The 14918-nt window shown below is 37.0% G+C and overlaps 1 protein-coding gene across 21 annotated transcripts in view; it reads right to left on the minus strand.

The window, feature by feature from the left end:
* ADD1 (adducin 1) overlaps window positions 1-14918 on the minus strand; it is a 262757-nt gene that overhangs the window by 170887 nt on the left and 76952 nt on the right. For all 21 annotated transcript variants that reach the window (XM_050947469.1, XM_050947462.1, XM_050947474.1 and 18 more), the window contains 5 exons: window positions 6460-6540; window positions 4152-4301; window positions 2745-2888; window positions 2522-2620; window positions 1910-2086 (listed from right to left, as the gene is read on the minus strand). In XM_050947469.1, the coding sequence (XP_050803426.1) occupies window positions 1910-2086; window positions 2522-2620; window positions 2745-2888; window positions 4152-4301; window positions 6460-6540 (651 nt within the window). The remainder of the gene's footprint in view (window positions 1-1909; window positions 2087-2521; window positions 2621-2744; window positions 2889-4151; window positions 4302-6459; window positions 6541-14918) is intronic.

Below are 14918 nucleotides of genomic sequence, written 5' to 3' on the forward strand. Positions count from 1 at the left end.
ACATGCAAAGCCTTCTGAATTTGATACAGAGGGGAAAAGTGTAATTATAGTCCATTTCATATGGCAATAAATTCTTTATAAATGAAGCATGATGCAGAGAGAATTTGACTCTGCTTGTGTAATCTTTAGTCAGTTTCCTCTGAGGCAGTTCCATGTGTAAAGCACTATTACCCTGCAATGATGCCTTGGCTGCTGTCCCATTTTATACCAACCAAAGTGCATCCAGACTGGAGGTAGATAACAGATATAGGAAAGTGGTGTTGGAGATTACCTGTGGTTGACTACATGGCTGGGGACTCATTATACACATTTAATATTTTGGGGAGAATAGCCATATTAATATCATAAAACTATGGTAACAATTGTTATGTGTCAGGATTGTATCAGTATATCTGTATATGACTACTTCCTGAGACAAGTTGTTCTTGCAAGCCAGAGCCTAGCTAAATTCAGATACAGGATGTTACAAAATTACCCTCTGTCTCTAAACTTTTCTGGTGGGTGTGTCTGATAAGAGATGAAGTAATGGACCATACACGCACACCCCAATGTCATGTCATAACCAAGCTCTTAAGCCCTTTGCATCAGTTAACACACATTACCAAATGTCTGGCAATAAAGGGAAGTTGAGAAGCAAGAAGTGTTAGAATGATGCATTAGATATTACACTCTAACCTTAAACATATGGTCCTTTCTGTTTTAACTTTTCTAACTCTTAAATTTTTTTTTAAAGGAAATATATAGTTCAACACAATTTAATTCCATGTTTTTAAACACACACACACACACACACACACACACACACACACACTCTCTCTCTCTCTCGGTTGAAATGGCATTTATTGAGGGCTGCTGCATGGAAGATAAAAGTTTGGGAACAACCTCTGGTCCCTCTCCAAGTTGAGGGTTCACGGAATGTAGGGAAAGATGGTGTTGTTGGCACCACTCTTTAACAGCCTTTTGTAGCCAGTCAAAGCATGTCAGTTTTGTAGGATACATTAAAACAGCTCAGTATGGTAGAGAAGCTCTGAATTTTAAGACAAATTGGGACACAGGATAAAACAAACTTTCATAGTAGTGTAGTGGTTGTATGTAGAAATAGCAATGATTGCTCACTCAGTGATTGTTCATACTGAGCTTTGGAAACTGGAAACGGTTTTGTTGAAAGGAGGAAAGATTGTTCCAGACACTGGGAATACCCAATCTCTCTAAAAATATCCTAACTTCAAGATGAGTAAAGATTTAATCTGAATCATAATCTATATCACAGGTAATATCATTGCTGGGCATTATTCGGAGTGATTGTGTAGACTTTAACCTATGACCCTCAGACAAATGTTCTATGGAGCGATATGGACCACCATTCTGGGTTAATACCCAAAGACCCCTCTAACAATGTGACATCCTGAGAAGTCCAAGTTCACCTTTTAACTCTGCCTTTTTGTTAAGGCGTAAGGAGGAGACGGCTGCATGTTATTATCTGGAGAGGCTGTATGCACCACAATCACAACTGACAAAAGGAACCAGTCTGTGTTACAAGAGGTACAGAACCTAATGAGTATGAACATTAAGGACTGAGCCAAAGCCCATTGACATCAAGAAGAGTCTTTCCACTGACTTTAGTGGGCTTTGAATCAGGCCGTACCTGACTATTCTATTTTACATGGAAGTGTTAAATACTCAGATTAAAGATTAATAAATGAATTAACCTACATGGTTCTTTTTTCACATTATAGCCTAGACACTAACCTAAGAAAAACTCAGTATTTTGAAATCAAGTATCAAATTGTCAGCAAATAAGTAAACTATGACCAAAAAAACTGAAAAAAAACCCAAACAACTTAGTTTCTTTATAGCATTTAAGAAAGAATTTTGTATTCATTGTGTAATATGATGTTATTTGCTTTACCAGATTATCAAGCATTCGCATAAGGGCTTCAAACTCCTGCTCTCCAATCTGCCATTTTGGATGGGATACAGTACCCTCAGCTGCTGGAGACTCAGGAGAACGAGATTTGGCTTTGTATTTCCCAGGGTCTAACAGCACTAAGTTGTCCGGCCCACCTGCACTGGCCAGAGTACGTACCTTAAAAATAATTAAACCACATTTTAATTTTTTTTAACGTGAACACTGGACAGTAGAAGGACTCTCTTCTATTTTACAAACTCTAATCTTACATTTTTAAATTAAATAAATCATTATGACCTTGTAATAAGGAAAGCGTTTTAAGCAATGTGAAAAATTACATGTCGCAACACTCTTGCATTAACGAAAAATAGACTGATGATTTGGGAGAGATTTATGTAAGACAAGTAGTTCTAGTTTACCAGCTGAACACAGTTGCTAAACTATCAGTGCAGTTGCTCCTGCATAATGAAATCAATCCAGGAATCTTTATTTTGTTAGTTTAGACTGAAGCTGTCACTTCTTAAACATTCAATTATCCACCATCTGTTTGAAGGTTATGTATCATGTTGTTATAGATAGCAGATTCATTATATAATATATTAAGATTCTTACTTGAATCTCACAGGCAACTACTAGATTATGAATATAGTAGAAAGCCTCTTCAATGGTCTCCCCAACTGATACCAAGCCATGGTTTCTGAGAATAAGAACCTAGAAGAAATAGACATTGGAAGGCATATGAGCTGCTACAACATACCTCCCTTCCTTCTCATTTCCAATTAAAAAAAAAATCACTATTTTCTTTTAATTTTGACCTATGTATGGAATAACTGACCTTGCTTTTAGGTCCCAAATTTTTCTGAATTAACACTTTTTCTTCATCGTCAACCAGAATACCATGGTAGTCATGATAGGCCACTTCTCCAAGAGAGAGTGCTTCTGGTGAAATTGGCAAGAGACCACACTTCATTGCAGAAACCTGAAAAAGATAACAGTTGATTTTGAGAGAGAAATAAATAAAAACGAAGTCACTGGTGTACATTATATACACTAACGTGTAGTGGAGGATGAAATTTCATTGTTAATATTTAAATACAACTGAGACATTTAGAAGCAGGAGAACTGAAGATTGGTCAGAAGACATGACAAATGTGAAAGAATTAAAAAATCAGCCTCTTATCCTTAATTCATACTGTTTTAAGTGACAAGATTATAAGTGACAAGCTTTCCTGCAGCTTATTACACAAAATCACAGTTAAAAATAACAACCATTGTTAAAGCTTTCAACAATCCTCAGAATATGATTCAAAATTAGGAACTTACTCAATTTCGGTCTTGTTACCCACCTTAAAATCATTTTATTGCTGTTCTGAATCAATTTAATAAGAAAAATATCAAAATAAGAACTGCAATAAAGCAATTTCCTGAATATTTGAAACTCAGTCACTGGGCTGGCTCCTAAAAAAGCTTCTGAGGTGAATTTGATAATGATTTATAACTAGTTGTTCTTGGAGATGGATAAAAACAGGGATCCACAAGTCAACATGGGCGTCCACAAAGCCCACTGTTTGAGATCAATGCTGCTACTTGTGCTGTGAAACAGTTATAGATGTGCTACCAGAACAAAATGTAGATAGGATGCAAGTACTCCAATACATAGCATATATATGCAGAAAATATTACAAAGTGGGCCTTACTGGGCCACTGGAGGACACTTTACCTTCTTATGACCCATTGACTGAAAAGGTTCTATTACAATCTGAAATTTGCCATTTGTCTAGTGTTACTTCTAAATGTTGATCCAAGATTTCATATTCATAAACAACATTAGCACAGACAGGGCCCAATTTTGCAAGCACTCAGAGGGCAGGAATACTCAATAATATAATATGATATATGGAAATATACCTATCTCACAGAACTGGAAGGGACTCTGAAAGGTCATTCAGTCCAGTCCCCTGCCTTCACTAGCAGGACCAAGTACTGATTTTGCTCCAGATGCCTAAGTGGTCCCCTCAAGGACTGAACTCACAACCCTGGGTTTAGAAGGCCAATGCTCAAACCACTGAGCTAACCCTCCCCTCCTCATATGAACAGGCTCATTAACTATTTGACTTCAAATAGGACTCCCCATTAGAATACGGGTTTAAGGGGATCAAGCCCTTAAACTATTAAGTAAATATATGACTACTTGGGACCAGCTACACTTCTCTTAAAATCTACAGTAACAGGAACTGCTTACCGCTGCCCCTGCTGGTGTATGGATATGAACAATGCATTTAATGTCAGGTCGAGCGGCATAAATTGCAGAGTGCAATGTAAAACCAGCTTGATTTACTCCCAGGTTAGTGCTTCCACGATCAACTATATCTCCTTGAATATTGATTTTAACCTGACAATATAAGAAAACATTGTAATAAAAAGTTTTATAAGTTACTGTTGTCCCAAACATATTTAATTCAGCATCTTCCTATAGCAGTTTTAAAAATTATATTATTGTATTTTAACAATATCATACTTCACAACAGTACGTTACATATAAATGTATATAAACCAATGCCATTAATGGCAACAATATTAAGCTTTAAGATCAATATATTTTAAACTGCTGTAGAATTGGTCTACAGTAACACAAAATGAGCTTTCTATATCACTGCTCTTTTGTAAGAAATCAAAGCCATCAACAAGCAATTGTCTGAACAAATTATTTCCCCCCCATCTACATTGTTCAACTTTCACTTCCTTGATTCTTGTGATGACATTTCCACTAGTTCTTCACTGATCAGAGGGTCTTTCAGCCTAGACATGCCCTGAATTACTAATGTAAAAACACAAGTAAGGAGAAAAAGCCTTTTAGAAAACTAACACAAAACCTTTCAGTCCTCTTTTATACATCATAATGCAACAAGAAAGAGTACAAGCTCACTTCTCTGCCTACTTCTTTTCAGATCACCTTTGTTTAGCTGCTAATAATAAGTTCCCTTAACATTCAGTTCCTGGAATGTTATTCACGCCCCTCTTTTTCCTCATTGATTAATCTCAAATCTAGAAAGAAAGAAATCTGATCCTTTTATACTTGATTTCTTTTTCCTTTCCGGCTGCAAACAAGTATCTACAGGTTGTCAATGAATCTTGAGACTATGTATAGAATACTTTACTTTGGTCTTTGATTGGCAACTAATGCTGTCTTTGAAAGTATGTAGACTCTTTATATGTAAATTGGACCATCATCAGTGTTTAATTCTGAGAACCTTAAATACTAGTTGATTAAGAAATGCAATTAAATTCTTGCCCTCCAGGTTTACTAGGATACCCCACAGCCACAGATTTGTACTGAATGCTTGTTTTGCCAGAAGTTCAATCTTACAGGTAATGTCTTGATTTTCTTTAATTGTTGCAGACAATAATATACAGAGTTCAGTTATTTTCGCTCTTTTCTCTCTTATCCTGTTCTCTACCCATACTAACACCAATTTAGACAGAACTATGCAATTTTCCAAAATAGTGTCAGAGAGGACTAAGACATCTAGTCTGGGGATCAGTGGCCACTACAGGCATAACTAATGAATTAGTCTTAGTGTTAAATTCTTCCAGCATTGCCATGGATGGTACCACGGCTTTATGTCCATTTGAGGGGTGCTGCAATATACAAGCCTCTGAGTCACTGCTGGATCTTCCTCAAGCTTGATGAGAAGTAAAGCAGTCTTGCATCACTGGGCTTTATTTATTTATTTATTTTTAAGAGATTTTTAGTTGCATAGGCGGCTTCATAACACTACCCTCCCACAAGCAATATCTGAAAGTCACATGAAAAAAACAAAATTATAACCTTTGACACAACTGTGCCAACTTGATTTTTCGGCTATCTGTCACCACAGTCCCATTGCCCTAGGTCTAGGCCTGTTATTATGCACTACTATTTATTTTCAACAAGATCTGGAAAAGTGAATATACTTGGTTAATCCAAATCTATTGTCTTTCTGTAATCCAGAATTAAAGGCAGCAAAGAAAATACTTAGCACTTCATGTCATGAAATCATTGCAAAATCATTAAACTACAAATATATATTAACCTAGAAAACAGGTACTGTAAGTACATGAAGAAACTGAGGAAGAGAGATTACAGAAATTGCCCAAGGTAACGACCGAATTAATGTTGAAGAAAGGACTAGAACTCAAGAATTCCCCATTCTCAGTCTTGCGTAGTTTTTATGTAATTAATACCTCAAATTAAAATTTATGATAATATAGATTTATTTTAGTATATGAAAAAAATTAAGGACCAAGAGTTTATACTCAAATTACAATCTGAAATTTTATGTCCAGTCTCTTACTTCCAGCATGAAGGATACTGAAATCAGTCAAACTCTTTAAAAAAAAAAAAAAAAAAACAGGCAACAAAACTGTTCTGGCCATGAGACTGCAGCAGCAAATAACTTGTAGTATCTTCTAAAACATGCTTATCTAAGTTTAACATGCATATATGTTAGACAGAATTTAGATGTTTATATCCATGTTCTATTGGTATAGAAATAGAAATTAGCACTTACCAAACTGGATGCAGAAACCTCACTGTAAAGAAGTCCAAAAGGTACAATCAGGAAGTGCTCCTGCTCAGAACTTACTCTGGCCTAAAAATACAAGAGTGAAAGCTAAACCTTTACAAAAAAATTGTAATATTTTAAATTCAAGTTCTGTTTTGTAAGCCCTAGGAAACATGCCATACAATGAAATTACAAGAGTTGTTGAACACGAGCGATGTACATATTCCAGAAGCATAAACTAACAAACAGTCATGCCATATCCACTATAATTGACATAATTTATTAAACCATAGTACACTTGCTAATAGCTCATGTTTAATAAGGCCTCAGGGAAGCCCAGGCTACAGTCTCTCAGGCTGATGGAAGACCAAGGTATAAGTAAGATGCCAAGGGGGTGCTCAGATCCTACAATAACAAAGGACCAATAACAACCTGGATAGATGAGTGGTTCCCTAATACCCTATAGGAAGCACAGTTTTGAAGAAGCAATATTGTCACCCATAGCTTTAGTATCCTAGAAAAACATCTGGATTGGGGATTATGAAGCAGAAAACTTGTGGAAATTTAAGCAACCCAACTAAAGGGTTTGAATATCTTGACCTGGGTGGGATGAACCCTTTAACTTTTTGATGGTGGTGGGGAGGGCAGCATGCCTGGGGGCTCTCCAGCAACTATCCTTCTCTTTACATAGCAATGTTTGCCTCAGGGTTTAACACACAGATGATGGAGTTCATAACTCAAAATTAATTTGTAGTTTGTAAACTGTTTAGGGCAGGAACTATATCTTTGTTATGTTTTTAGAGTGCTGTGCACAAAGTAGCTACGGCCTCTAGATGCTATTGCAGTATAAGTAGAATTATAACTTATACCACGTTGTAAAATAGACCAAAGGATGCTTCAAGATGTGCTACGAGCTTAACTGCACACATCAGCAAAAGCAATGGATTATCTGTGCACACCCTTGTACCAGAGATCAAAATAGGATGGTTTTTCATAGTCCCATAGACAACCTCAAACCTCCATCTAAATGATTCATTAGTAGTTTTATGAAACTAAATGCATGATTCTTTTCTTATCTCCTCTTCTACCATTAACCCACATTCTTTTTTTAATTCATGAATTTATTAGGATCTAACTACTTGATGCTATCTCAGGTCTATTCACTATGTATAACAGTGATACTCATGCAGAGACTGATAAGCTGTAAGCGGCTCTTTAATGCATTTCCAGTGGCTCTTTGCAGCACATGATATTAAAACACTGTGTGATTTAATTATTAACCAATCAGGATGCTTTTACTATGTTATTAACAAACTATAGTTGATAAAATAATACTTGGTCATTTTGCTGTGAGAATATTAGTTATACACACACACACACACACACAGAGAAGTCACACTACTGTGGCTCTTTCGGGTAACGATCACTAGTTTGGCTCCTGAACCACTGAGGTCTGCATATAGCTGATGTATAACGTTAAATTAGAGCTGTCAAGCAATTAAAAAAATTAATTGTGATTAATCGCACAATTAAAAAAATCATGATCAATCACGCTGTTCAACAATAGAATACCATTTATTTAAATTTTTGGGGTGTTTTCTACATTTTCAAATATACTGATTTCAATTATAAACACAATACAAAGTGTACAGTGCTCACTTTATTTTTATTACAAATATTTGCACTGTAAAAAACAAAAGATATAGTATTTTTCAATTCACCTAATACAAGTACTATAGTGCAATCTCTTTAGCATGAAAGTTGAACTTACAACTGTAGAATTATGTACATAAAATAACTGCATTCAAAAATAAAACAAACAATGTAAAACTTTAGAGCCTACAAGTCCACTATGTCCTATCTCTTGTTCAGCCAATTGCTCAGACAAACAAGTATGTTTATTTTTTCAGGAGATAATGCTGCCTGCTTCTTGTTCACAATGTCACCCTGAAAGCGAGAACAGGTGTTCTCATGGCACTGTTGTAGCCAGCGCCGCAAGATATTTACATCCCAGATGTGCTAAAGATTCATATGTCCCTTCATGCTTCAACCATTATTCCAGAGAGCATGCGTCCATACTGATGATGGATTCTGCTCGACAACAACCCAAAGCAGTGTGGCCCGACGCATGTTCATTTTTATCATCTTGTTGGTGTCACTCTGGCATAACCCTAGGTAACTCAGGAGGATGGTAGACCACAAGTGTCAATGAAGCCCTCCTGTTGTAGGCCTCAATGAACCAATGTTCCTCCATGTTAAACACTTTGTGTAACCTAGTGTAACCTAATATGTTAAGAGCTGTAAAATGTAATGTCAGCAGTTAGCTTTCTGATTGTAACAGCCAGTTCCCTGATGTAACACACTGGAGCTAAATTGAAGCAAGTTTCAAGGCCGCTTTTAGATACAGCATACATGTCTCTGTAGCAGAAAGGGGGAGAGGGAGGGGGAAGACAAAGGAGTGTGTGAGAAGAGAATGCTGCAGCTGGACAGAAGAGGGAGGGGAAACGGGGGATTGTTAGTCAGCAAGAAAAGTTCTCATGGGATATAAAGGAACAGACTGCTTGTTTTAGCTGTGCTTGATTTGAGGCATCAGCCTCCCAGCACCGCTTTGAGATCTCAAATAAACTTGTGTTTTGCTTCTCCACCCTGGTGTGTTTATTGGCGCTAAGCACTCTGGGCAACGAACCGCTGTTGCTTGCCTCTGGCACTTCTGTGTCGGCAACAATCTGAGTCAGATGCCATCAGCAGAAGGTTGATTTTCTTTTTTGGTGGCTTGGGTTCTGTAGTTTCTGCATCAGAGTGTTGCTCTTTTAAGACTTCTGAAAGCATGATCCACACCTCATCCCTCTCAGATTTTGGAAGGCACTTCAGGTTCTGAAATCTTGGGTCTGGGCTGTAGCTGTCTTTAGAAATCTCACATTGGTACATTCTTTGGGTTTTGTCAAATCTGCAGCAAAAGTGTTCTTAAAATAAACAACTTACTGAGTCATCATCATAGACTACTATAACATGAAATATATGGCAGAATGCGGATAAAACAGATCCAGAGACATACAATTCTCCCTCAAGGAGTTCAGTCACAAATGTAATTAACATATTATTTTTTAACAAGTGTCATCAGCATGGAAGCCTGTCCTCTGGAAACGTGGCCAAAGCACAAAGCGGCATATGAATGTTTAGCAGATCTGGTATGTAAATATCTTGCAATGCTGGCTATGAAAGTCCCATTTGAAAGTTCTCACTTTCTGGTGACACTGGTAAATAAGAAGTGGGCAGCATTATCTCCCATAAATATAAACAAACTTGCTTGTGCTAGCGATTGGCTAAATGAGAAGTAGGACTGAGTGGATTTGTAGGCTCTCAAGTTTTGCATTGTTTTGTTTCCGTGTGCAGTGATGTAACAAAAGAAACACCCTACATTTGTAAGTTACATTTCCATGATAAAGAGATTGCACTACAGTACTTGTATGAGGTGAACTGAAAAATACTGTTTATTATTTTTTACAGTGCAAACATTTGTAATAAAATTAATATAAAGTGAGCACTGTACACTTTGTATTCTGTGTTGTAATTGAAATCAATATATTTGAAAATGTAGAAAAACAGTCACAAATATTTAATAAATTTCAATTGGTATTCTATTGTTTAATAATGCGATTAAAACTGTGCTTAATCATGATTAAATCGTGTGAGTTAACTGTGATTAATCAACAGCCCTACATTAAATGGAATGTGTTTTATGTGGTTCAAAGTCAGGAAATATTATTCCAGAGATCAGTTGTCTATAAATGCCAATCTAAGAGCCAATGCAGCCAACAATTCAGTTTTTAGATTCCTAACAGTTATTTGAAGATGCAGTTCCTCTCTGGCTGGGCTTTTTACACTCTGTCATTCTTGGTAGTCATCTTAATACTTTAAATAAATCCTATATTTCCATCTTAAGTATCTGCTCACTGGGAAAGTCCTCTCATTCCCAGGGTAGGAACAGCAATCACAATCTCACATCAGTTCAGCTGAGAATAAGGTAAACAGTATAATGCAGGGCACTCAATCTGAAACTGCAGACAATATTGAGCAGTCACAATTCCAATTCTTTTTACACGGACAGGATGAACTAAAACTAGACAGACAATGTTGTTGTTTACTTCTAGGAACAAGTGCCGCATATACTCGTTCATTAGCCTACTCGTTTATAAGCCGACTCCCCAAGATGGTTAGATAAAAATAGCAAAAACTGTATGTCCCTTTCATAAGCCAATCCTGTATTTCAGGGGCTGACAAACTTTGGCTCCTGGCCCATTAGGGTAAGCCTCTAGCAGGACTGAACGTTTTGTTTACCTGGAGCGTTCACAGACTGAGGGGCTCCATGCCTGCGAATGCTCCAGGTAAACAAAAGGACAAGGTATTAGATATTCAATTCAATGATTCCATAGAGTTTAAAATCATCAAATTTTGGTGCAGACCCATTTATAAGCCGACTCCCGCTCTTTGATGCATCACTTTTTACCAAAAATATTCAGCTTAAGAACAAGTATATACGGTAGGTCACATTCCAGTTATTTGAAGGCTGAGGCCTGAGCAGTCACTCTCTCAGTTCTGGTTTGAGACATTTCAAAACTAATAGTTTGTCCTTTGTTTGAAACATATTTTCTGTATGCAAGGGATAAAACAAAAACAAATAAGATGGAGCCATAGCATAAGAGAAATAAAATAGTAAAAGAAAAAGTCCTTAGTTGCTTATTTTGTCTTAATCATTTAGTTACCCGTCACACTCAAGTGCATTTTTCCATTAATGAACAACATGTCTACATAAAGTTGACTAATTTTCTATACTCCAAAATGGGTTTTAGATTTTAAACTAGCAAATAAATTGATTAATGCATTGTTACATTACATAAGGGACTTTCCTGGGGAAAAGGGGTATTAGAGGGCTAGATTTCATATTATTTTTAGCCTTTAGAAAAAGAAGAGAAAGAGAAAGAAAAAGGATCCAAAGTCCATTTACTTCAATGGGGACTGAATCCAGTGCCAAAAGTATCACCTGTTATACAATTACCATTCCAGGATTCCTCTCCAAACAGGATAACAGAATCCAGAAAATATTCTTTTATTTTTTCTAATCCCAATGGTCCAAGATTGATGGAGATCTCTTCACATTTTAGGATATAATTTTTACCTCACCTCCATCTCTTCTAATTTAAAGTCTCTACTTCACAGATGCCATTGCTCAAGTACAGCTCCTTTTATAAGGAGACACTTACACCACTCTGTAAATCACTCTATGGTGACTGATTTAAGACTTGCTATTAGCTTAACCTCTACTGACCCAGATACATGGGGAGAGCTACGGTCTTTTCAAAACTCCAGCGATCCCACTTGACTGTGTACCATGTTGTTATCTCGTTAATTTAACTGTTGCTCAGTCATTAGTGTTTATCCTTCTGCAGGCATTCCAAATCAAACACCCAGTGAGGGCCTGTTCATGTAAGGTCAAGGGAATTCAGGCACTTCACACATCAAATATCAGTAAGACCAGCTGTTAAATTTAATGCAAGTACAATACAAAGTCTTCAATTTATAGGACTCATTTAATTAGTATAAAGTTTTTAAGTGGACAAAACTGTACAACTTTTAAAGCAAATATGCAAGGCAAATACATCCAGTAAAACATAAAGACCTATAAAGTTAATAAGGCACTTTATCAAAAAGAGGTAAGAAACAAAGAGTGTCAAGCCCAATCATCTTTGTGCAAATACGCACAACAGCCCTAATAGTTTTTTATGGTCATTGTTTCATTAACAGCTATTTGGAGGTTATTTTTAACATACTAGATCAATTTTTCAAAATGACGACACTTCCTCCAACGGATAATGAGTAAAGGGTGAACCATATTACGTGGTTATACAACAAACCAATAGAGGAAGGAGACCTCTACATGGAACCGTTTATGTTCTGCTCATAAGTCAAGCTTTTAAGGTCATCTACAGATCACTATTTATGCTCTATTTTGTACAAATGGTACAAATATTAGTCTATATGTTCTCATCATTTAAGTTTGCCTGCTTCCCTTACTATTAGCCATAAATAATTTACTTCTATAGAATTCTGCAATCCAGGAGAAGAGAAAAATGGAATTTTAGGAAAAGTTCCTGATTGGCAAGACAAAGATCTGATCTTGAATGTCACAGATAATTGAAAGTTATTGTGAGAACAAAATTTCCTTCATCTCTCCCCATCTTAGCAATGCCACTTGCATAAAATGAACAGTTTTCAGAAGTATAACCTGAAAGAGGAGAACAGAAACTGCTCTCCATATAAAGCAAAATACCCATGAAGATACAATTTATTTTTTAGAGATGTAATAAATTAATTTGAAGCAACTTAAGAAGAATGGCTCTAGATTTGGGCAAAAAGGTGAGTCTGGTTCAAGCTGAAATGTAAGGAGAAAACTGAACTGCAAACACTGACCTTTGAGTCTGACACTGTGAGGAAAGCTCTCTTTGCTATCTTTTATGGTTCAAATCGATAGTTTTGTTATGTATATTGATAGCATTTCAACATTTATAATCAAACTATTTAGACATAGTGCTTTTTTCCCCTCAATCTAGTTACTGGTTATTATCAGGAAAGACTTGTGGGCATCCTTTAGTCTGCAAGAGACGGTGGGAACTGCAGCCTATGATGTAGATGGTTTGCAATGTCTCATGTGACTGAATAGTCTAATCCGAGATTTGCATGATCTTTGGCAGTATTGCAAAAGTATGTATCTCAGATGGGAGCTGCCTGCCTCCTACAGGCTGTTTTCTCTTCAAGCTGTAGGACCCAGCTCCTGTCATGGATTTTGATGCCCTGATGGAGATGATGGCGCCACTTGTTACAATCACTTGCCAAGATTTCCCATTGGTCAGGATCAATTCCAAATTCCTTCAGAGCTCACTTGCATGTGTCTTTATAGCAAAGCTGTGGATGTCCTGTTGTTCTTGTTCCCTATGATAGCTTCCGCTATAGCATGTCTTTGGGTATGCATCCGTCTTCCAACCTCATAACCCAGTCAGTGCAGTGGTCTTTGCTTGTGCAGGGCTGTCACACTTGGTAAATTTACCCTTTGAAGAACCTCTGCGTTGGTGACTTCATAATGCCATTTGCTGTTGAGTATGAGGCATAAACAACATAGGTGGAAACTGTTTATGCTCATCAGGAGAAAAGGATAAGCTGTCCATGTTTCCCCACCATCCATGAGTGTGCAGACGATGCAAGCTTGGTACACTAGCATTTTGGTCTTGATGTTAAGCTTTGAGCTGTTCCATGCTCTTTTAGTAAGTTTGCCAAAGGTGGTGGTAGCCTTTCCAATGCAAACATTTAGTTCTTCATCCGGTGAGAGGTTGGTGGTCACTGCAGAACTTAAGTAGCTGAACTTTTGGATTAAATTTAGCTGGTTTGAATGTAAGGTAATTGAAGGATCTTGTGGAACCCCCTGTCCTAATACAACCATTTTCTTGATGCTGATGGTGAGAGCAAATGCCTGACAGGCACTTGAAAGGTGGTCCATGAGTTCTTGTAGTAGATCTTCGTTGTGGGCTATGAGGGCAGCACCATCAGTGAACAGAAGTTCCCTTATCAGCGTCTTTTTTACTTTGGTCTTTGACTTACGTTGGAACAGGTTGAAGAGTTTCCCAGCTGATCTTGTGTGGAGATACGCTCCATCTTTCATGTCCTTAAACACACAGTTCAAGAGTACCGAGAAGAAGATTCAAAAGAATGTATGGGCAAGAACACAGACATGATATTTTCAACTCCAAGAAAAGTGCAGAGAGCAAAACCATTGTATATTGCCTTTGTGAACCTAACCAAAGCATCTGACACAGTCAGCAGAGCAGGTCTGTTTGCAATACTAGAAAAGAGAGAATGCCCACCAACCCTGTTAAGTCTTATACGTTCATTCCACAACAACATGAGAGCAACTGTCCAGTTTGACGGATCCACATTGGACAACTATCAGGAAAGAAATACAGTAAAACCTCAGAGTTACGAACGGACCAGTCAACCACACAGCTCATCTGGTACCAGAAATATGCAATCAGGCAGCAGCAGAGACCAAAAAACCCAACCAAACAAAATAAATATGGTACAGTACTGTGTTAAACATAAACTACTAAAAAAAAAGGGAAGTTTAACAAAAGATTTGACAATGTAGGAAACTATTTCTGTGTCTGTTTCATTTAAATTAAGATGGTTAAAAGCAGCATTTTTTTTCTGCATAGAAAAGTTTCAAAGCTGTATTAAATCAATGTTCAGTTGTAAACTTTTGAAAGAACAACATAACGTTTTGTTCAGAGCTATGAACATTTCAGAGTTATGAACAACCTCCATTCCCAAAGTATTTGTAACTCTGAGGTTCTCCTGTAATGTCTTTATTTTCCATTAGACTGAGCCCTTGATATGACTGGTAACTACTGCTTATAATA

Source organism: Gopherus flavomarginatus, chromosome 3, assembly GCF_025201925.1.
Source record: "Gopherus flavomarginatus isolate rGopFla2 chromosome 3, rGopFla2.mat.asm, whole genome shotgun sequence".
Lineage (NCBI taxonomy): Eukaryota > Metazoa > Chordata > Testudines > Testudinidae > Gopherus > Gopherus flavomarginatus.